The following is a 26,854-nucleotide window of genomic DNA, read 5'->3' as shown; positions in this document are numbered from 1 at the left end:
ATGAATGATTTACATTCCGTATATGCAAATACGAGCGAAAAAGACAAAAAAATTATTTCAGAAAAATTAATAAATATACTTGATAATTTTCAAGATGCAAATAAATGCCATGTTTCTGAATTTGTTGTTGTAAGTAGAACGCGTTTTTTAAAATCAATTAGCAATTATGGCGAATTTCTATTGTTGCAATCTTCTTCCCGATTAATAAGCAATTATGAAAACATTTTAAAATTATTATATAAATCAAAAGTGTATTTAGAATGTGTTAAGTGTTTGCAGTCTAAAATTTATAATTTAGACAAAAATAAAAAACAAGAAAATGAAATTTTAACATTTATTAATTATTTAGAAGCAAAAAAAAAAAAATATTATTATTATATATGTGGAACATTAATAAAATATATTATTACATCACTCAAAAAAAATGATCATGTTTTAGGAAATGATTGTAATAATACAGATTTAAAAAAAAATGAAAAGAACAATATTGAGGTATATGATAAAATTGGAATTAATATAGATGATAAATCTAATGATTCAAATCTATATGAAACCAATAAATTAAATAATAATGATGAAAAAAGTATTATTGAGCCTTTTAATGAATTAGAAGAATATGGCGATTATTTATGTAATGTGTTAAATCAAATGGATAGTAAATCATGGAAAGATAAAAAGTATGAAGAATATTTAAAAATGATAAGTTTAAATGATGAAATTATAGTTGAGGAAAATGATAAAAATGACACGTCAGAAACTTCTAGTTTTGCAAATATTACAAAGGTTCCAAATAATATGATATTGCTACCAAAATATTTAGAAAATGTAAGAAATTCTATATATAATCATCAAAATAAATCAATATTGGAAGTTAAATTTATGGTAGAGCATGCTATGAGTAATAATTCAAAAGCCCCTTTATTTAAAACCGGTAAAATCATAAGTGAAATGATTCCTTCTCCTGATTATGAAAAATATGGTTTTAGTACAAAATATGATTCTTTAAATAAATCAGATAATACTTCATTAGTACGAGATATGATATTCAAATTTTTTAACCTCAGTAAAAATCAGACAAATAATTTTATATCATCAAATGAATATTATATTAACATTTTTGATGTTTTTAATATTATTTTTAAAGGAATAAATTCTATAAAAATTGAAAACGAAGAAATTCATATATTTCTTAAGCAATTATTGATTAACACAAAACTAAATTATTCTTATACTTTTAATAAAAAATTAGAAAATAAACAATCCTCAAATAATGAAAAGCATAATTATATTATTTCTCCATTAAATATATATAACAATTCAAATGTTTGCAAAGAAGTATTAAAATATGCTATTGGAAATAATGACATAGCATTAACATTAACAGTTGTAGATACATTTTTAACAATAGCCATATATGAAAATTCTTTAAAAGAAATCGTTAATTTTCTTAATACAATTGCAGAATGCATAATTATCCCTTACTTAAGATGTGAAATTTTATCATCTTACAAAAAAAATTATAGTGAAAATGCGTCTTTGAGGAGCAAAATAGATAATATAATTGATTATAACAAGACAATAACGAACAAAAATAAAATTAATAATGATGAAAATAATAGAACTAGCGCTAATATAATCAAAGAAAATAATAATGGTGAACATTTAGTAAATTATACAAATTTTCAGAAATTTATATGCAAAATTCCGTTGCATGAATATGAATCCTTGAAGTTGTTAGAATTATTTTCATTGCAATATCCAATGTTTTTGAAAATTAATAACACCTCGAAAAGACATTTAAAAGGAATATCTAAACCTTGTGAATATTCTACAAACATACTTCCATCACATGGGTCATATATATTTCAAATTGTTGTTTCATTTGAAATTGACAATTCTATAAAAGTATTAGACGAACAAGGATCTAAATGTAAAATTATGTTTCAACTAAATGAAGATGAAGACATTAATAGTAATGCAAATGATAATAATAACCAATACAATAAACACAACATATTGGAGATTAATTTTCTTAAAAATTACATGTATACAAAATTAATAAAACCAACAAATTACATCAAGGAACAAGAACATCTTTCCAAAGAAATAGATGAAAATAACTGTGACAAGAATAGTAATTTATTTTATGAAAAGAATAATAACCATAATTCATTAAAAATCCAAAATAATAATAATGAAAATTGCAAAAAGTATAAAAATAAAGATACAACTAAGCAGGTAAATGCATATGATATAACAAACATGAATGCAATTATATTTGATATATTAGTTGATCAAGGATGCTACAATAATGATAATAATAGCATTTCCGATTTCCAGAATAACCACGGTAAAATAGTTATTTATTCAAACGGAAAGCATTTATTAACAACAAATATAAAAAAAAATTCTTCTTCTTTTGATAATAAAATTTTCATGAGCAATAGTATAAACTTAAAAGTTTATGCTTCTCACACATGTAATATTGAATTCCCAAATGAATATTCATGGTCTGCGGCATTTGTTGATGAATTAGTAAACAGAAAATTGCTTCCAGATATAAATAGTGATTTTCTATTTAAAAACTCAATTAATATAATAGAGCTCTATAATAAAGTTTCTATTGCATTAAATCGCTATATATACCACTTTTGTAATTGGACTGATAACGATTATAAAAAAGTAATAGAAAATGAAACAACATATAAATTATATAATAGTATAGACATTTTAACTTTTGAATCACTAATTAAATACACAGAAAATAATAATAAAATTTTGAAAAAATTATATAAGTTATCAAATATGTGTGTATCGGAAAAAATCAACAGTAACAATGAAAATAAAGATATTATAGACAATACAAATTGCACAAATAGCCACAATGAACCAGTAAAGAAATATAGAGAATATTTATATGAGTGGAATAAAATATCTGATTCTCATATATGTGCATTAAGTATTCTGAAATTATATTTAAAGAATAATATAGATACACATAATATTAGGATAGAAAACAATGAACAATTTTATTCATTATCAGAACGATTAATATTAGCATTTTTAAAAATAATTAAATTAGAAACACCATTTGTAAATATAAAAGAATTTTTTGTAAATGAATATTATGAAATGGAAGAATTAGATTTAAATGGTATTTTATGGTTATTGCGAAGGAATGTATTCCAAATACTTTTAGAGGCGGATAAAATAATTATAAGTAATATATTTATGAGAATAAACATTGATATTATTTTGAAGTTACTAAAGTTTTTTTCAGACAATAATATATTAGACTCATATATGATTTTGAAACTATTGAAATCTTTAGAACATAAAGGAATTTTAGAAATTATGATGAAACGAATGCTAAGTGCACCATATAGTAATCATTGCGACAGTTCCATTGATGATAGTTACCATAGTAATTATAAAGATAAATATCATTATAATACTAACAATTGTAACAGTAACAGCTATAACAAAAATGAAAACAATCATTATGTAAAATCTCAAAATATAAGTTCTCCCACATTTTCATCGTCATCATGTAGTTCTAGTTTTTATAATATAAACGGAAACTATTTAAATGAATTTAATATGGACCTTAAAAAGGAAGAAAAAACAAAAAAACGAAAATATTATGAAGAAAATAAGCATGAAATAGAAAGATATGGAAAAAGAAAAAGAAATTCTAAATTTAGAATAATAGACAATACATATTTTGGTGTTTTTGTTGAAGAATTAATTTTATTAATAAATAATCAAACAAGTGATGCAATAAATATACCTGTTGTACAACATAATGATGAAAACGATTTTTTAATTGAAAACAAAACATGTGAATTTATACATAAACTATGCTTTTTTTATGAAAGTGAACCAAAAAAAGAAATATTATCAAATTATAAATATTTTGATTTCTGTATCAAAATAATTAATGAAATAAAACAAAAAAATACCAATGTAAGTAATGCAAGTGAAGTGGCATCTATTTTTTTTCGAGGTATTGTATTAATGCTAACGACACACATATTGACAATAGCAACAGAATATGAATCAGAAAAAGCCTTTTTATATCAACCAGTTATTCCATTTTATAACTTACATAATAAAATATCAAAAGATAAAGTTCCAAATAAAGAAAATAACAATATTAGTATAAAATTATCCAATTCAGAATATGGAGTAAACAATATAAACCAAACAAATTTTATGGAAAACAATTTTGAGAATTCTCCAATTTTAAAAAATCAATATTTATATAATTCAGGTAGTTTTTTCGAAGATAATCTTAGTTATAATAGTAAATTTTCTAGTTATATATGTTCGGATTTGTCTTCTTTTAACAATGATAATACGAATATTTTAAAATATACAAAATGTAGAGAAGAAAAAAATATATGGATGCCTTTAATTTCTACTGAATCCACAGGATTGATTGATAATGCTTTATCAAATTCAGATGATTCCAGTTCACATGGATTATGTGTAAATAAGAATAATCCATCACTTTTTATTGCTAATAGTATAGAAAATATATGTAATAGTAATAGAAATGATAAAAATGATAAGAAAAAAGGAAAAAAGCATCATAACAAAAAAGACAAATATACAATATTTCCAGAATACAATTATAACTCTGATGAATCTGACGAATTTTATATTAGAAAAAAGTTACAAGATTTTTATGATAAAAATAGTGATTCGATAGCCTTTAAAACACAAATGAATGAAGTTATTCATAGCTTATCTAAAAAGAAAAAGTATGATAAGAATAGCAAAAAATTGAAAAAAATTAAAAAAAAAATAATAAAGTATGTAACTGATTCAAATAAATTGAGTTTCATCTTTTCTCTTTTGGAAGAAATATTGAAAATTATGTTATCAGTTGGTTTAAGAGTTTTGTCTAGTATTTCATACCATTATTTATATGAAAAAAATGGCATGCACAAATTTATACACATATTTGGATCAAAAATGATTAGAAATGGATTAAATGAAAAAATGAATTTTCTTCAATTATGTGAAAACATGATTAAACCTAAAAGCTTAACGTTATTACAATCATGTAATTTCATTATAAGCGGAATTATTCCATGTTTAGGATATGTTACAAATTTGTTCGATGAAAAAAAAATTAACAAATACTCATATATAAAAGAATTGAAAAATTATTTATCTTTAAAAATGGCTTTAAATATTTGGCCAATGTTTTTAAAAATCACATTACAAGGATTATTAACTTCAAGACACTTGTCTTTTGAAATGTCAGTACATAAAGATAATTTACATCCCATTGCAGAATGTTGTATAAGTATTACAAGTTTAGCTACCCACTTCTTATCATTCTTCACTATTATGTCAGATAACCTAAGCAAATATGAAATATATGTGAACATGCGGAAAAATTTAAAAGATTCATCAAATTCATATCCAATACCATTGATTTTAATTGATGCAGCTAAATATATTCGCATATCGTCAAAAAAAAATAAATATTTTGATTTCGAAAAAGCTATAAGAATTATATTATTACAACTTACAGATTGTTCTGTGTGCGATTATGAAAATTATGTTTTTAATCACTATGTAATTCCTCAAAGTATATCAAGATTTTTATCGATGACAAAAAATACATGTGAAGATAGTTACATAGATAATTATTCACCTAATAATATAATAACAAACGAGTCGAATAATTATGATAACTTTAATAAGGCAAGTATGTCTGTAGGAAAGGAACGTACCAACACATATAAACCATCATATGATAATGAAAATAGTATATCTCAGAATTTAAAATCAGATAGTTATAAAATTAAATCAGAAAAAATACAATTTTCTACTCAGGATGAGAAGTATAATCCTGGAAATAAACGAAGCATAGAATTTTTACATAAATTATTGAAAAACGATAATGATGCTATAAAAGATTTAGGAAAATTTTATAATGTGTTTCATAAAAATTTTGAAAGAGTGCAAATAGCATTTGTTGCTGTGTTTTTGTATATTATTGGTTATAATCATATAGAAAATAATGAAAACTCAAAAAATATACAAAATGAATTAATTAATGAGAGTAATGAATATAATTCATCTTTAAAAGAAGCTTTAGAAATAAAGAAAATAACAATGGCTTGTAATTTAGCTAGACAGGGTGTTATTGATCTAATAGCAAAAAGTCAGACAAAACATAATAAAAAAAATGAAGAAAATAAATCATTAAACAAATCAAAAAATGATAATAAAAGTTATAACAGTATGGAATCGATTGATTCTGATAACAAGTTATATGATGATATAAAAAATGTAAAAAATGATTATGTAAATCGCGTAGATAATAATGAACATAACAATAGTAATATATCAAATGAATTTAACCTAGATAAAAATGCAACATCATCGGATAATGAAAACCAGTCTTTTAATTCAGAAGATATTTATAAAGATGGATTAGATTATACAAAATTTTCACTACATAACGTGGAGGAAAAAAGCAGTAATAAAACTAATGAATCTATAACAATTGATTTAATTAAATTAAAAAGAGAAAAACAAATAAATAAAATTGTAAAGAAATGTGAATGGATAATGAATACATATCCATATGGATTGTGTCCAGTAATAGTAATTGATAACTATTCTCATGAATGGGATGAACATTTTGTATTTATGAGAAGAAATTCTTATGATATACCTGTTACTATAAGAAAATTATATTCCGATCGCAGCGATTATCAATTAGTACAAGAAGCTGCAACTGTACCAGCATTTACTAGCTCATTAAAAACAAATATGTCATCTTTGTGTTATATTGACAATTTATTTAGAAATCAAAATAGAATGTATGATAAAATAGAATGTATGCAATTTAGCACAGAAACAATTTTTGGTAAGAATACTACAAGAAACATGTGCCACTTAAAAAGATTATTAAGAACATATAAAAGAAATAATATTTTAAAAGAATCCAATAATATTTACTTAAAATACAATAGAGATAGTATAGATAATAGTATGATTGATCATAATATTAAGACACAAAAATATTCTAATAGTTTCCAAATTTGTGATAGCACTAACTATTATACGAATTATTATATTCCAGAAAAACATAACCCTAATTATATGAATATTTTAAGAAATGATAGCATTAATTATGAAAACAACAATAATATCAACGATGGAGAACTTTGCTTAAATAATCAAAATAGTAAAAATTATATTTATCACCAAGAGTGTAATAATATTCTTGTCGATGAGTTAAATTACAATGTTGCAAATAATAAATCAGATCGTTGTATGTATTCCCACAAACTTTTAGATGAAAATGATTTCATAACCCAAGATATTAATAATAATATCAACAAGTTGGATAAAAGCACATATTATGCTACAAAAAATGGTAGTAGTTTTTTTGAATATGATTGTAACTCTTCTTTTTTTAATTTACATGGTATATTTAATAAACATAATATAATCACTAAATCCAAATCAAGCAATTTTATCAGTAATAATGAAAAAATACCTTTATATATTGATGATATGAAAAGTGACCAATATTTAAAAAATATAAAAAATTATCCATCTTTTGATTATATTAAAAATAAATATGCTTCTATGAATTCAGAAAATATGACTATAGACAATATAGTAGATCATACATTTGACTACAATTATACTACACAATTAAAAGAAATATTAAACTTTTTAATTGATGATATTGAACTTGAAACTGTTTTAAATGTCATAAGAATAGAGCAATTGACACATTTATGTAGATATTTAATTAGTCGAAGTTTAAAATCAATGTTATGTGCAGGAATATTTGGAGGAATAAAAAATCCAATAGTAAATATGAAAAAAAATAAAAAATATCAAAATGAGCAATCACGAAAAGATTGTTATAATTATAATTCTGATGATATTCAGAAAAAGAAGAAAAAAATTAATTATAATGAAAAAAATATAGATGATTTTAATAACCAATCCATATCAAATGAATACGAGCAGACACAACCAAATAATGTGCAAGAAAATAATAAAACAGAAAATTGTATTATATTAAAAAAAAAAAAGAGATCACCATCATTGTGTGAAAATAATAAATTAAGTTTATATACAGATAAAAGGAAATATAAAAAAATTGTTGAATTGAATTATAAATATGATAATAATAAGATAAAAAGAGACATATTTAAGTTATTAAAACACAAATCAGAAAAAAACACACAATGGCCTGTTATTCTAGATTTGCTTGTTCCTTCTCTAAGTAGAGGAACATATAATGAATGCAATAGAACAGTTTCGAATGTTGAACCATCTTTATTTTCTGTACAAAATTATGGATGGATGCTTTTGAAATTATTGCATATTATAATTATAAAATTTAGAAATATAACTCCATTGAAAAATGTAATAAACGTAATGAACGAAAATAACAGTACTACAAACGGGTCATATTCATATATGAAGGATAAAATTTCACATAACTATTGGTTTACACAGCCAATGGAATATGCTCTTTCCTTTACATTAACGGATATAACAAAAAGTATATGCATTTGGTACTTAAGATATAATAGAAAAATGATAATGAATTCGGCCAATTTTTCACAAATTATAAAAAATTCTATGAACACATTATGGATAGAAAGCGTTTTACGATTAATAGCTTTACAGATATGTTTGAAAGTAAAACCCTTGAATGATAGTAGATATGTTGTACCATTTTTATACCATATGTTAACAATATGTCAACCACTATTGCGTGAAGTACATATAAACTTTGAACAATATAAAAAGACAATTAATTCTGTAAATAAAAAACAACCATTCATGAATCATAATAGCTCTAGATTTAAAGTAATATGCTCATATTGTTGCAAATCTGTTAAAAATGTGCCAGGAAATATGAATTCCAAATCAATTCCAATGAAAAATAACATTAAAAATAATAACATCAATGAAAAAATAGATAGCAAAATGGACGAACAAAATGTTGAAGAAAAGAAAAATGGACATGATGTCAAAGGATACATACATTCTGAAAGAATAGTTAAAAAACCAAAACAAATAAAACAAAGAATACCAATAGTGCGAAATTGTAATTCTTTAGAACATGAAAATGCAGTGTTATTAGATAATGTGATTACAGGAGTTATTATTTATCATGAGTATGTTGATAATAATGAGCATATAGATAAAGCATTAATTTTAGAAAATTTAAAGGGTTTTGAAATAACAAAAGAATATTTTCACAGAAATCAATATTTGGCTTTGTGTGTCCAACAATACAAAAATTCTTCTCGATATACCTTACCATTGAAAAACCTGAATAAATCTATAAAACATATAAAACAAAATATATTTCAAAATATGAATAATAAAATAAATTCATGCTTTTGGTCTATAAGCGGAGATCCGGTATATAACATATATGGAAATTCTAGAACAATATCTGATGTACAGCTAGAAATATATGATAATAAGAATCACGATACTAATTTAAAATCATTTTTTATGAAAAATAATTTTGAATTGGAATTTTCAATTAACACAGATACTAATGATGTAATAAACATTTGGGTGAAAAAAAAATCAATTATTATAAATGAAATAATAGAGTGTGTGGACCCGTTAGAGTTGGAATATACAAATCCATCTTGCAAAAATATCGAATTAATTGATGATGATAAGCCATTAAAAAGAAAGAAACCACGAAAAAGCCAACAGAATGATGGAGATATGATAATAAATACATCAAATAGTGGTAATAATAATAATAACGTTAATAAATATGGTTATGAAAACTATCATTATTATAATAATGATGATAATAAAAATTATGAAAACACAAATGAAGAACATGTTTGTGAATGTATGAAATCTTCAATGGATATAGAACATGTTTCTAATGATAACAATAACGATGATTCTTGCAAAAGCACAAATTCTGAGAATTGCAAAAATAGCGAAAGTGATTATTTTGATGATTATGAAAACCTAAATTATATAAAACTAAAAACAATAAGTTGGAATTTGATTAAAACTATTTTATGGGGAATAATTGTTTCTGGAGAAAATACAGAAAATGAAAAGCTACATAATAATATATCTAATGAGAGTAGTACAAAAAGTGTGAAAGGGAAGTATTGTAATATCATCTATGATATGTATGATGAATATAAATATAAAAATAATTATAATGATTTTAAATATAATTTCAATACAGCTCAAAGAAAAAATCTTATAGAATCTGTTTTAAAAATGATAATGTCTGTTTTAATAAAATTATGCAACATTGTAAAATTATATAAAGATTTAACAAAAAATAAAAAGGGTTCATTTTACATTATTATTAATAATACGAAAATAAGAAAACACCAAGTAAATGATTGTGAAAAAATGATTAGTGATTTTATGCATTCTTTAATTAGTTGCATTCAAAATTCATCAACTGGTGCAATGATATTATTAAGGTGTTTTTTACTAGGTCAAGATAATCCTACATATTGTTTTAAAAAATTATCAAACCTTAAAATAAATTGTAATTTTTATAAACTAATTACAGAGTGTATAAAAAAGGCTCCTAATGATGCTGATGATATTACGGTTTTTTTTAACAAATATTTTGATCAATATATATTAAATAATTATAATGATGCAATAGAAAATGAATATATAAACAATATACAAAAGGATAATAATAAAATTAGTAAAACACCATTAAAAGACAACAATATTAATGTTAATTATAATAATAACAATGTATTTTTAAATGGAAATTATGATAATTTTATAAAAGACAAAGGAAAGAACATTAAAATATCAAATATTTTGCATAAAAATTATGATACTAGTAATATAAAAAATAATAATTATAAACAAGGAAAAATACAAGGCTTGTTTTTACTCAGGTGTTTACCTCCTATAAAATTGTTTCCAAAGCAATTGATTCATCAAGAAGCAAGAAAATTATTTCCTAAAGGAAAAAATACTTTTGATGAAAACACCAAAAATTCAACATCTAAAAAGGATGATAATAATAATTCTTCAAATCATAGTACTAATGATAATAGTAAAAATGAAAGAATGGAGAATTTTATTACCTCTAGAGATAATTTTGAATCTATATATTATCAAATGGATATGAATGAATCAAGTAATGAATGTGATATACAATGTCGAAGCACACAAAATATATTAGGTTTAATACCTAGGATATCATATAGAAATCATCCATTTCACGATTTACCTCAATCTGAGTTTTTTATGTCAGCTAGACCATCAGATGATTTTGAAACACAAATGGAAGGAAGAACATTACGAGTTTTACGTGGTTTAAACTTAGGAGGTGTCGTTTTATGTTTAGCACCACTTACATTTCCAGCATTAAATGTTACCCATAATGAAGTTAATGATATAATTAATTTTCGTATTCAAACAAGAGGTCGTTTTGGTGTTACTGTTGCCCCCGCTGAATGTGTGCTTTCTAATGTTTCTGAAGTTTTTGATAGAAATGATGTGGTTGGTTTTCGTACAAGCACATGTCAACCATTTAGTCATGATGTATTTGCAGCAAATGTCCAATATGAACTAGGTGATCTTTTAAGTGTGAAATTTAACGTAGAAGATCAACAAAATCAAAAATGTTTAAGAACAGAACTTATGGTTTCAGGAGTTAGTATCGGATCTGTTTTAGAAGTTTTATTTGAATCTGATTCACAAATTGAATTTGAAAGACGAATGAATCTAATTTTTATTTTCCAAGATCCTATGACTATTTTGTATGAAGGTCCAACATTTACTATGGACTATGTAGATCCAAATACAATAGACTCAAAAAATTCTAGAAACAATAATAAAAATTTAGATGAAGAATATTTAAATGAATATTATTCCTTGACTGGATGTAAAAAGAAAAATTTTGAAAAAAAATTAAATAAAATGTCTTTGAAGAAAAAAGAATTCTATGAATCTGTAAAATTATACCAATCAATTCTTGGATCAGATAATGAAATTTTAAAAGGATTAAAACAAGAATTAATAACAAGGATGAGTAACACATTAACTAAAATATCTTATAATTTGAAAAAAAATTCATCAAATTTATATTCAGAAAATGACATTACAAATGATTTATTTGAAGTTCAAAAATCAAAGAAAATAAAATTATTTAATTCTATTCAATCTATAGAAAAAAATAATAAGAATAGTTTAGAAAACAATGACAAAAATGAAATAGGTTTGGATAAAAATTTATATGAGTTTTTAAATAAAAAATCTTATAAAAAAAATAATAATGAAGAAAATAATGTAAAGGAAAACAAATATAATCACAAAAATGGAGAAATTTTGCATTTAGACAAGGATGATTATGATGGTATCAATTATAGTAGCAGCACAAATAATAATAGCTCAGAACATGTTAGTGATATTGAGAAATTTATTAAAATAAATAGCACTGAACTTGAAAAAGGCAAACCATCCGAACACTACTTATTATTTGAGTGTAATATCTCAGATAAGAGAAACCATCATACCAATGAAGAAAATAACATGAATTTATTATATCCAAATGTCTATATAAAACGTAAAATTAATATAAATAAAATAGTTAGAGAATTATTATCTATTATTTGCATTTTTGGGTTAACTATAGAAAACGAGGAAAAAACACCAAATGAAAATGAGAAAAAAACAGAAAATAAAAAACACAATTTTTATGATGAACTTCCTTGGCTAAGCAGTTTATCGGAATTAAAGCATTCTGTATCGTATTCTTTAGATATGAAATGTATTGAACTTTTTTTTTGTAAATTGGTAGATATTATATGCAGTGACTTCTTTGTAAATTCTATTTTTAATTTTATTACCAACAAATATAAACCAAATAATAAATGCAATTATGAAGATAATAATAATATTGTAGTAGATAAAAACAATATTAATAGTATAAAAGGGGAATTAAATAAAAAGAAGAAAAGTTTACATCCATTAAGAAAATCAAGATCAAAAAATGATGCAATAGACACAGAAAATAATTTATATAATATGAGTAGCAGTGAAAAAAATGAAAATTATGTCAACACGAACAGTCCAAATAATAACGGTTCTATGAATAATAATAGTATACGAAATGAAAACTTGCAAATGGATTCAATTTTTATAGGTGAAACTGGCTCATCAGAATCTTATAGAAATAATTTTGAAAATCATGAAAGTAAGGAAATTAGTGATGATACAAATGATAATAACAAAAATAATAATAATAATAATAAAAGTGATGATGAATTGAACTATAAACAATTAAATATATTCAATGATAATAAAAATGATTTCTTTGAGTATACTATATGTTTAATAGCAACAAAATCAGTTATGTGCTGTTGTATTTTATTAAGAACACTACTTGAAATGAATTCAGATGGAACTTATGAACCTGATAAAAATGTTTATGGGTCATTTAAAAAGTTATTAAATTTTATTAAAATATTTAATTTTATAGACATTGGAATAAGTGATATATTAATTAAACATTTTGCGAAAAATAATTCTATTAATATTGAAAGGATTTTTGGAAAAAATCAAAAATATAATTTCCAAAATAATTTTAATAATACTATATCACCAACATCTTTTGTCCACAATTTCTTTGTAAATGAATCAAATTCAAAAAATAATATAAATAATTCATATAATGAAGATACCGCACATATATATAATTCGAATTATTTTAACATAATAAGAACTGATGGAATAAATAAATTTGTTGATAAAAAAGAAAATATAAATATGATAGAAATATTGAAACATTGTGGAATACCATTTGAATTTTTACAACAGTTTAATCTATTTCCTCCAGAAATCAAAAACCAACAAGTAATAACACAAAATGATACTTTTGATTTATGGACATATATATTAAATGTTTTAGTTTGTTTTAATTCTCAAAATGCATATTCATTAAGCTTTCCACATAATAATATTAATTTAACTTCTAATTCATTAAAAGATACACTTTTTGATTTTGAATATTCTAATACATATCTTTCAAAGAAAATTGCTAGTACATCAGCAAATTTTTATGCTGGTTACGTTTTAAAAAAATATTTAATAGATATTTGTTGTGTAATGACACTATTATTTCCTAAATTGTTTATGGATGAGTTAAAAACAAGTTTAAAAAATATCAATTATGGCAAGAAAATCAAGGAAGGGATAAATGGAATTTATAACTATAATGATAATAATACTCTCGAAAGATCCAAGCAACGACCCATAATGAAAAAAGGCGAAATAATTGAAAAGCGTAGTAAGCGTAATAAAAAGAAAGTTATAAAAATAATAAATAACAGCAAAACAAATAAAAATGGCAAACATGTTAGAAAAGACGAAGATGATTCTAATATGTTGTATAAAGATAGTACATCATTAAATAATACAGAGGATGTAAGTTTGGATTTCGTTAACGAAAAAACAATTATTGAAGGAAACTATTATGGTATAGAAGAAACGAATCAGGATAACGTTTTATGGAATAATAATGATGGTGTACAAAATCAAAATAATAAGGAAATTTTCAATATTAAATCATATTTACATAAAAAGAATAAAAATAAAATAAATAATATTGGAAAATTATATAATTTAGGATTAAAACATAAGGAAGAAATTTTAAATATTTTTAGCATTATTTATCTATTTCGTATGTGTGTTTATTACCTTAGTAGGAATAAAGATTTTAGAAAAGAAGATTATTGGCAAAAATTTCAAGGACAATTAAGAAATGCAAAAATACAAGAAAATGTGTATAAATTAATTAATGAAAAGAGTTATAAATATTCAATTTTGTATGGATGGCAAAGAATATTTTACAAATCTATTGTTACATGGAAAGATAAAAAATTAGTAAATCAGTTGTTATTAATAATCCAATGTGAATTATTATACCATTTAATAGGTTCTATTGTTCAATGTATTTCACAAAAGAGAGTTAAAGTAGAAAATTTTCATTCAATTTCGCCTTCTGTGCATGTAGCACATTGGTTATTAGATACATTTATTAGGCATCCATTATGTCCATCACAAATACGATCAAGTTGTATTACACCCATTTCAGTTACATCATTATTTGGATTAATTATTAATGGAAATCGCCTTCCTATAATTCTTGGTATAGATGTATGCAGATTGGTTTATTGGTCTTGTGTTACTTATATAATGCAAAATAGAACAATTCAAAAAAATTATAAACAATTGTTGAATATAGACATGTTAACTCAATTTAATTTGCCCACTGGAGACCTTGATAATATTAATAGTGACACTATATATAATAAATTTGATACCAATTATATAATAAACAAAAAAACAAAAAAATCTCGAGAATCTCAAATCACATATAATAATATAAAAAATAAATATCAAAGAATAAAATGCAACTATAATGAGTTTTTAAATTATCTATTTAATTGTGTAAATATTTTTGGATCTTCTGTTTTTAATCAAATTATTAAATTAAATGAAGAAAATTGCTATAAAATCAATAATAGTAGTAAAAATAAATATGAAGAGATAAATAATAATAGTAATAATGGAAATGTTAGAAATAATAATGAGAATGTCAATAATATTATAGATAGCTTAAATAACAACATTAACGATATATTGAATTGCATACAAAACTCATCTAATAATCGAATACTAAATAATAATTTTAGTGGAATTAATAGTGCAAGCAATGAAACAATATATAATTTAAATGTTACTAATAGAACGAGTCCAAATATTTCTTCGAACAATATTAATAATAGCGGTTTACAAGAGAATACAGAACCAGCTAACGATTGTCATAATGCCAATAATGAATCAACACAAAATGCCTTATATATAAATTCAGCTAATAATAATGTAGTGAATGGAAAAAAATTGTCGCACAATGCATATAATTTCGATTTATTTGATAATAAAGAAAAGGGAACCCATGATCCCTTAAAAGTTAATGCTTCATTACTTATCCATTATTTTGCTTGCGCTGCATATTATATTAAAAAAATTGATGTATTTAATAAAATGAAATTTAGCAATGAACCTGTATATAACAATTTTAAGCAATATTGTTTATATTTGTACGTCGTTGATCATGTGTCTAAAATTTATTATAAAAATATAAGGAATTTTAATACGAATGAATGTATAAAAGGTTATGTTAATAAAAGTATTAACGACGATCCAATAGCATTTATGCATGGGGATACAGAAAAACAAACTGAATCACAAACAGATGAAAAAAACAAATTTCCTCAGGGGCAAAATGATGATATAATTAACAATTTGACAGTAAATAATTCAATAAATGTTAATGATAATAAATTAAAAAATAAATCAACACATATAGACAATAAAAATATTGTCCCTTTTGGCAATAATAAATTAATGGATATCAAATATTTGAATAATATTTTTGCAGACAATTATGAAGGAAATTATCCAGAAATATTTGTTCAAGATGTATTACAATTGAAAAAAACAGTCTCAGCTAATATTATAATAGATATTAATAAAAAAATTCATCACATATCTTCTCCTAATTCAGAAATCATTAAATTAAAAATAAACGATATGTTTCCAGTACCAATAGAAAATAATAAGAAAAACAAAAATGATAATGCTAATTTTAGTGTGAATAGTAGTAATATATATAATTCGGATATGGAGAAAATTATAAAATCAAATAAAAACTATAAAGACAAAATTAATAGAATTTCATTAAAAAAAAAAATTATGAATAGACCTAATGTAGTATTTGGTGCAGACAGTGATTTCAATTATATTTTACAAGAGATAAAATTTAATAAAATACAAAATTTTAAATATATTGCTTTAAATTCGATCGAAACAAATTTAAAAATTAATAATGTGAAAAATTTTAAGTTAGGCTCTCATATTGAAATAACTAATACCCACAAATTGGCAAACCCATTAATATTAATAGGGGATTCTTATCTATACTCTGGAACGAGTCATTCGTCTTCCTTTACTATATCACTCTCATTAAATGATAACATAAATTGTGTATTTGATAATATTCAAAAATTAATGAATATAAAAATAGGTATTCTAAGCATGAAAAGAAAATATGCCAATCTGAATGATGCATCAATGTCAGAATATGATAATAAAATTGATAGTGATAAAAAAGAATATAGCAACCACAAAATTACAATAAATAATGAAGATAGTAAAGCAAATATCCCAGAAAAACGCCATAGATTAAGTAATATTTCTCTCGCTAATTATAAGAACATTTGCCCTAGATCTATTAAAATTGATGGACTATTTAGATACTCCTCTTATTTTCCAAAAAGCATAGAAAAGAAAGTATTTACTAATAAATCAAGAAAGAGCGATATTATTAATAATAGTGTTAATACTGATGATAATAATGATGAATCTTCTTCTCCTAAAAATGATATTGTTTATTTTTGTGAGATTAATAAGAAATATAATGAAAAACATACGAATGAATTTATAACCAATAATGAAAATTGTAATGGCACTAATAAAACCTTCGAAGATGGAAACGAAACTGATAAATATAATGATATTAGAATAAAAGACGAATATATAAATATTAGTAGCAATAGTAATACTAATAGTGATGAAAACAATAATAACAGAAAAATGGATGATAATGATGATGACAATAATAAAAAGAAAATCAGCACAAATATTTCCCCTACTAATTTAAATGAAAAAATTACACAAAATAATAATTCTTTCAAATATGAGAATAGCTATATAACTTACGACATTTTCAATGATAAAGTTTATTCGAAAGGATTTATTGTTGATGATGTTTTAGAAAAATTAAAATCATCTATAATAAATAAAACAACAACTAAAATAACTATTACCGTCAAAATAATTGGTAAACAAATAGTGTGGATTGCAAATGATATATGTTTAATGAAAAATGAATTTAATATTGATATCATGAAATTCGTACCTCTTATTATAGTAGAACCTTTAACAGAAAATAAAATATTAGATGAACTAAACAATAACTCTGGTTTGTCTAATTTATCTTTGTACCTTAAATTTATAGATACGAATGAAAAATATTTTTCTTCATCATTATCAAATTTTTATCTTAAATTCGAAGATACTCATAAAATTAAATATAAAAATAATTGTGTTGATAAAAATAGTATATGGGAACGTATTAAAAATTTATGGAATCCTAAATGTTTTATTTTTCCAGATAATAGAGGAACAACAGAAAATGCATCTATAGGAGAAATCGTTAAAAAACAAAAAATATTACCATTAATAATACCAAAATTAAATAATGAAGTTATAGTAAAATTATGTGATGCTAAGTCAAAACACAATATTATTTCTGGGAAAAATTATAATACAACCTCGTTTTTTTTAACCCCAAACATCAAGATTAAAAGTGGATTGATAAACAGTTCTTATTATATATATGGAAGAAATTTTCACGGAAAAAAATGGAAAATTTTATCTCTAGATAATCTCAAAAATATTAGAAATGTCCCAATTATGAATTATTACAGTTTTGATAAGTCAAGTAGACACAAAGAATCGAATATAAAGAATTTAGAATCATTAAATAATGGTGAATTTAAAAATCCAAAAACTTATTTAAGTATTCAAAATATATCTAATATGCAAAAAACATTTACTAAAATATCAAACACAAATACAAATACTTATGTAAACAAAGAAAATTTGAACAAAAAAGTGAAAGGTGATTTAAATTCGACTAATCACTTAGATAAGATATATAAAAATGAATTTCTTGAAATAAATAAAAGAGGAAGATATGATAATTCGTATCACATTTCTTTGTCACATGATAACAAAAATATTGAAAAATTAAAAAAATCTATAAATAGTAATTTAGCTTCAAAAACAAGCATATATGAATTAGATGAAATTAACAAAAAGCAATATACATCATATTATAATGAATCTATACAAGAATGTACTGGAAGGAATGTAATTCATAGTAATTGCGTAAATGATTATTTTACTAGAAGTAGTAATGACAATAATTTACATATAAAATATAAACTTAATAATTTACCAAAATTAAAAAAAGATTTATATAATATAAAATATAGTTCAATACAAGAAATTAACAATGTAATTCAAAGTGATAATAATATAGAAAAATCATACAAACCCATTCACGAAGATAAGCTTGGCAATTACAATAATCTTTGTATGTATTATGTAGGATGCAAAGAATTCAAATCATGTATAGATGCTTATGACTCTGTATTTCCTGCAAAACATTTTATTTTTAATTGTACTGTCAAAATTAATGAACATGATACTAGTTGTAATTCAGATGATATTAATAATTCTGTTGGAATAGTATGGGGAATTTATCGTTGGCTATGGAAAAGTAATGGCACTTTTGTTTGTCCATTAAATCTTCCTTTACCTACTTCTGAGCTTCCATCAGATAAAATAGAAGAATGTGAATTGCAAGTATCAGGATTTAAAAATAATGACAATTTGTGTATTGAATTCGAACCATTATATCAAAGTTTGTTTTTCTACAAAAATGGCGTCTATGAATTTGGTTTCAAATTTGATACATTTTATAACTATAGAAATATGAACAAATCGATGTTCTCTGACCAATATAAGGAAATAAAAACAAAAGAATTTTATAATGCATCAAAAAAGGCACACATTTGTAACAATACTAGCAATATAAATTGCGTTGATTTAGAATCAGTTAAAAATGAAACCAATGATATAAATTGCGAACAAAAAGACAATGAACAAATTCTAAAGGAAAATGACTCTAAATATGATAATTATGAAAGTTCAAATACCCTAATAAATGAATCGTTAAATTCAACATCCAAATCACGAAGAAATAGCACATATACAAATAATTCTTACTCTTTAGAAAAAAAATCTAATAAAAAAATTAGCGGAATAACACATTATAGCATAAAATCAAAAGGTAAAAAAGTATATCAAGATATGCATAATACAAAAAATGATACTAACACCTATAATATCGATAACGACACTTGTGAAAATGATGAAGAAGAATATCGTAAAAATCAAATGCTAATAAGAATTAAAAATCATGTTAATATGATTAAATTATATAATTCATTGTTATTAAATGATTGCGATAATGTTACTTCTATTTTGGAAAATAATCCTCAACTATTAATGAAATCTGATGAAAATAAACCAGAAATATCATTTGATCATTATGAAATGAACCAGGAAGGTTTTTCATGTGAGCTTATATCATCAATGAAGAATATTATATATGAAAAGCATTTAACACCATTAATATTAGCGTGCAGAATAGGCTGTGAAAGTTGTGTTCAAAAATTAATAAAACTTGGCAAAGTTAATCCTAATAGTTCTTGTTATAAACTGGATAAGGAAACACCCTTAATGGTAGCAGCGCAATGTGGACATATCAGAATCGTATCTATGCTTGTTTGTGTATATGGTGTACAAATTAATAAAAGAGATACTAAGGGGAATACTGCTTTGCATAAAGTTATATTAGATTCATGTAATAGTGAGGAAAAGGGTGATATTATAAAAATGGTTCAAACTTTATTAAAATTAGGCGCTGATCCTACTATCATGAATAAAAAAGGAGTATCTGTTGAAAATTTAACAGAAAAAGGAATAATTAAAAACAAAAAATTAGAAAATATTTTAAAAATTTGGATTAAATTATCATCAAAAAATAATAAAAAAGGAAAAAATTGTTATATTAATGAAGAGTTTATTCCCGGTCTCCTTTCAAATTGTTCAGTAGCTGTTGGGTTTAATATAAATCAAAAATGTTCTTACAAAAGTTTCTCAGTAAAAATCAATTCCTTTGTCATAGGTGGCGAAGAATTAATAACCGAAAAGGTTTGGAATAATTCTAAGAATGGTCAAATAGGTTGTAGTGATACTAATGGATGGGGATATAATTTTTCTGATGAAAATAGACAAACATTAAAAATGAAGAGTAAGCCATGTTATGCTGATGATTCTTTACAAAATAGCCATATAATAAATTTGTCCAATATTGGTAAAAATAAAAAAGAAAATAAAGAAAATGAAATAAAAACAATGAAACATAAAAATAAAAAGATTACTAACAAAGAATGTGAAATTAATTCGCTGTATAATAAATATGATAAAAATTGCATCGGAAATGATAACACTATAGAAATTGAAGAAGCTAATAATGATGCAATAATTTTACAAAAGGGCTATTTAATAGAAATGGATACTCATGCAAATAAAAATAATTATGAAGACGTAAATAAAAATTATTTCTATTATGATTTAATAAATGGAAATGATCAAATTAACTATAGCGATCTTTCATATAACCTAATAAATGAGACAAAACATGGAAACAAAAATTATATGATAAATAACAACCACATCAATGCTATATGTAACCATATTGTTGTTCACCCTTGTCTTGATGACGAATTTGTAAATGATACTGAGTTTTGGGATAAACACCAAAATAATAAAAAAAATAAAAATAATATTTTACATCTGAATGATATAAATATACATGAAATGAATCATAATAGATTAAATTTTGATAATGTTAAAAAAAATAGATGCGAATATAATCTTGTATTTTCTAAATTAAAAACAAATTCCTATAACTATCAATACTTGCATGAAAGTCTTTTAGAATTTATAAATAAATCTGGTATTTTTTCAGATATTCTAAAAAATGCTGGTTATTTAGATTCAAAAAAAATAAGTAGTATCCCTAAATTAGAAGAATTGAATAGTATATTAACCAAGGTCAAAAATGAAGATGATTTAATTAAAGGATTTGAAAAATTTTTAGAATTATTTGACACACTTTGTATGGATAAAAAATTAAAATATTTATTAAATATGGATATAAAAAAGAATCTAGAAAAATATAGTTCCTCATTGGATTTAGGTTATATGCTATTAAAGATAGATATTTATTGCACCATATTTAGCGGGTTCAAACAAAAATGGTCTAATGATGTACATGAACAATGGAAGAAAAATTTATTAAAAAAAATGGGTATTTTAAATGAATTTCATGATATAAAATGGATAACAGATTCATATACATTTTTTAAATATGAGAATGATGTATTAGAATCAGTAGCAATTATGAATAAAGCATTGCAAAATGGTGACCACTTTTTATTTTACAACAATTTAATAAATACAATTAATGATAAAAATATTTTATTAAATATGGCTTTACATGATTCATGTATGTTTAATGAAATATTTAAAAATAGAGATCTAAATAGAGGATCATTTTTATGTGATTTATATTCAAAAAAATTATTCTTAAAGAATTATATTTTTCAAGAGAATAGTAACAATAATGATATAAATGAGCAAGACAAATATTCAAATTATTTACGGGGATATACTATAAATAAAAAAGAAAAATCAAAGAAAGAACTTTATTTTATTCCTAATATTCTTGACGAACAAATAGATGAAAATAAAAATAAATCAAAATCGCGAACAAATAATACACATGATAAATATACTCATATAACAGATTCTGCACAATGTATACCATTGTTTAGAATTTTTAGCGAAATGCATAATAGTAACAGCGCTTCGAACAATGTAACAAATTCTATGCATTATATTACTAATGAAAATGAAATTGATAATTATGGATTAGATAATATAGATGATTCAATAAGGAAAGAAATCAATGAAAAAGAAAAAAATAGTGAAAACGAAAATGTTAATTTTGCGTCATGCAGTCATTCTTCTAGTCATCACGAAAGAATAAGCTATAATCAAATCGAAAATGATACAGAATCATGTAATAAAGACAGCGATGGAAAATGCAATAATAACAAAAAGGATATTTTGAAAAATAATGAAGATATTAAACAACGAGAAAATAAAATGACCAAGCAAAGCTCTATACGATCAATTAATTTAGATATATTAGGAGAAAGTAATAGTAATACTAGAAAGGATCTTGATAATAATAACATAAACAGTATCAGCAGCAATAGCAAAACAAATAATAGAAAGAAAAGTCAATTGAACATTAAAAAACAAGAAAGAGACACACATATAAAGTTTGAAAACAATTTTACAGAAGATATGTCTAGTTATAATAATTTGCCCTTTGATACATTAAAAAAAAGTTCTAACTGTGGAAAAGAATGTAAAAATACAAATTATAGTACTGAAAAAGAAAAATGTGACAATTTGGTTAGATTAGGAAATATAAATGAATCAGATAAAAAAAATTATAAACTGAATGATATAAATAAAAATAACAAAAAAAGTAAGAAAAATAAATATATTTCAGTAAGTGATATAAATGATTCATATGATTATATATATGAAGACAATTTAAATGAAAAAAATATATATGAAAATGATACCTATTATGAAGGGGATTATATAGAATATGATAAAAAAGAAGAAAGAGACTTTAAATTATTATGTGAAATAGAATTAATATCTAACCCAAATGAAAATGAATTAATTAGAGAAGAATGTAATAAAATATGGCCACATACATTAGATATATATATTTTGCATATATATGATTTAATAAGTAGCTATATGGATTCTCCTGAAAAATTAAGTCTTTTTGTTTATCATGCATTTGATATAGAAAAAATAAAGAAGAAATTACCAAGTAAAACATCACAATTATGGAAAAAAATAAATATATCTTTAGACGAATTTATTGAAGAAATTAAAAAAGTTCATAATTTTACAATGAGGACAATATATCAAAATAACTATAAAAAGCATGGTGCTTTCCCTCCAAATTTTAAGAAATATTTTACTCTTTCCGAAGAATCTTTAAAAAATATTGCAAAAAATAAAATGGTTATGACGGTAGATTATTATAAAAATCATGTATATGAACAAAATAAAAATATTTTTTTAAAAATTATACAAGATCGTATATCATTGTTAAATACATTTAATAATTATTTTGAAAATTGTTTACCAATTTCAGCAGTTTTGTTTAATAAACCTGTTGTGCATTTAGAAGAGCATGGGTTACGTACCTTGGAATGTCCGTTATGCTTTTTTAGTAGCAAAGATAGATATTTCCCATGGAATGAAACAAATTGTAAAAAACATAATGATATATACAATTTTAGTAACTATTTATTTAATCTTAACAAATGTGACAATATTAAAGATGACAACAAAAATATTTCACAAAAAATTAATGACAATTATCAGTTTTCATTTACAAATGATAGTGATAATAACTATTTTGACAATAATGGTAATATTCTTGATGAAAAAACTACTAAAAATAGTAGTTTAAACTGTATAAAACATTGTAAAAATGGATATTATTCTAATAAGATGGTTTTAGCAATGGGTTCTTCTGATTTACCTATACAATTGTCTTCATATTTATTTGTTAAGAAACTACTCAAACATGATACTGTTTCAAAATTATGGAAAGATTGTTTAAAAAATATTACTTCAGCAAATCCAGAAAAATCTAATTTGACATTAAAAATAGATAGAGGTATGGCAGCAACGGCTAAAAACATTACGCATTCAATGTGGTATCAAAGTACATTTTCATTATTAAATATGGATACTCATAAACTTAGAAGGAAACCAAGAGATAGACCTTTTATGGTAGTATTTATTGGAGAAGGTGCTACTGATTTTGGTGGTCCATTTCATGAATATCTTTCATCTATATCAAGAGAAGTTATGGGAAAATTATCAGATTCTCCAGATAAAAGTTTACCAATGTTTCAATTATGTATACCATGTCCAAATTATACACAAGCAATTGGAGGACGTCAAGACACTGTAATTATAAATCCCAAAACTAGTCCTTATTCGATTCAAGAGGCAGATTATGTTGGAGAAATAGATATTATTGATAATTTAGAAAATTATAGATGGCAAATATTACAAGCATATAATTCTATTAAAAATATTAAAAAGAAGTTGCACAAATCTCAATCTATGAAATTTCAAATGCATAAAAACAAAGATGAGAACAAATTATATGATGAACATTTTAAAGAAAGTGTAAATCAAAATTATGAATTCTTTTCAATGCAAGCTGATGAAAACGAAAATGAACAGAATGGGGAATTCAATAATAATATAAATGAGTGTGAAAGAGAACATGTATACTTAAAGAATAACAGTTTAATTTCTAAAGAAAATTCATATGATAATGAATTTGTTAATATCAATGAAAACTCTAATGAAAAGGGAAAGCATCTTAAGAAAAATGGAAATTGCGTTTACACTGAATGCAGCAATGATGATATGCATAGTGCAAAAAAAGGTTCACCAAAAAAAAAAAAAGGAAATAAAAATAATAAATCGTGTTCTAAAAATAAAAACTATAGCTATTTATTGAATAGTAAAAAATCTGTAACTTTTGAAAAACTGGAAAATGAAAATCAAACAGATAGCTCTTTAAATAATAAATGTGATAGAGATTCGTCATTTGAATATAATTTTCCAACAGATTCTGTATTTGAAATTATTAATAATACATCATTAAAAACTATAAGAAACTTTATTAACAAAATTTATAAAAAAAATGATAAAGATAATGACAAATTATCATCATATAATAGAACAGACCAAAAAGATGAATTTGAAAACATACAAAATAAAGGAAATAATTCTACTACTAATAATAATAATGCAAAAAATAGTGAGAGTATAGGATATGATGAAAAAACCATTAAAGCTATGGAATTAGCTATGTATGAATCTTTAGGTAGAATTATGGGCATGTGTATTTGTATTGCATCTCCATTAAATATATGCTTTAACCCTATAATATGGAAAAAGGTATCTGGAATGCCATTAGAATTGCAAGATTTATGTGATTATGATCTGGTTGCAGTAGAAATGTTAAAAACATTAAAAATGTTAAACTCTGAAAAAAAAGATGTGTGGAATACTGAACTGACATATTCTTTAGGAGATATGACATTTATGACTGAAGATTCAGGTGGAAATTCAATTGAACTTATAAAAAATGGAATGAATGTACCGATCAACTTTGATAATCTAGATTTATTCATTAAATTAATGACAAAATGTAAAATGAATGAATCATCAAAAGGAATTACACATTTATTAAAAGGTTTTAGTTCAGTAATACCTTTAGGAAGATTAAGATTATTATATGATTTTACTGATATAGAGCATATGGTTTGTGGTGAAAGAGAAATTAATTTAGGTGTTTTAAAAGCCCATACTTGGTTTAATGACTTAAAAATGAAAGATAAACTTTTTGCAGTTTTAGAAAAATTTACTAATGAACAATTGCAATCATTTCTTAGATTCGTTTCGGGTCGTTCAAGATTACCTACAACAAAAAATGATTGGCATATGATCATAGATGTAGATAATACAAATAATAATATTAATGATGTCGACCAAAGATTGCCTACAGCTGTTACATGTGGATTTCGATTGCTATTACCACAATATTCTTCTTTAGAAATTTTGAAGGAAAGGCTTTTATATGCAATCAAAAATTGTACAGCTATTGATTTAGATGCATACGTTGTTCATGATCAAATGCAATTGATGTATGAAGATTAGTTTGTTTTAATTGTTTTAGTAACAAAATTGCTCTTATTTTATTACCACATATATATTTTTTATAATAAGTTATATTGGCTTGATAAGTATTTTAATTGATTTATTTTTTCTGTAATTCTTATCTATTGCCAATATTGTTGTTTTTGTCGTTTTATACTATTTGATTTGTTTTTTTTAAATTATTTTCGTTATTATTTTTTTACCATTCAAA

The 26,854-nt window shown here is 23.2% G+C and overlaps 1 protein-coding gene across 1 annotated transcript; it reads left to right on the top strand.

Moving 5' to 3' along the window:
* On the top strand, positions 1–26,643 carry PY17X_1128300 (HECT-domain (ubiquitin-transferase), putative; the record flags this gene model as incomplete). The annotated part of the gene is made up of 1 exon (XM_725534.2): positions 1–26,643. The coding sequence occupies one exon, from the start codon at positions 1–3 to the stop codon at positions 26,641–26,643; it is 26,643 nt and encodes an 8,880-aa protein (XP_730627.2).
* Positions 26,644–26,854: the final 211 nt, after the last annotated feature.

This window comes from Plasmodium yoelii (genome assembly GCF_900002385.2).
Source record: "Plasmodium yoelii strain 17X genome assembly, chromosome: 11".
Classification (NCBI taxonomy): Eukaryota; Apicomplexa; class Aconoidasida; order Haemosporida; family Plasmodiidae; genus Plasmodium; species Plasmodium yoelii.
The sequence above is the reverse complement of the archived record's forward strand: the minus strand, read 5'-3'. Positions and strand labels throughout refer to the sequence as shown.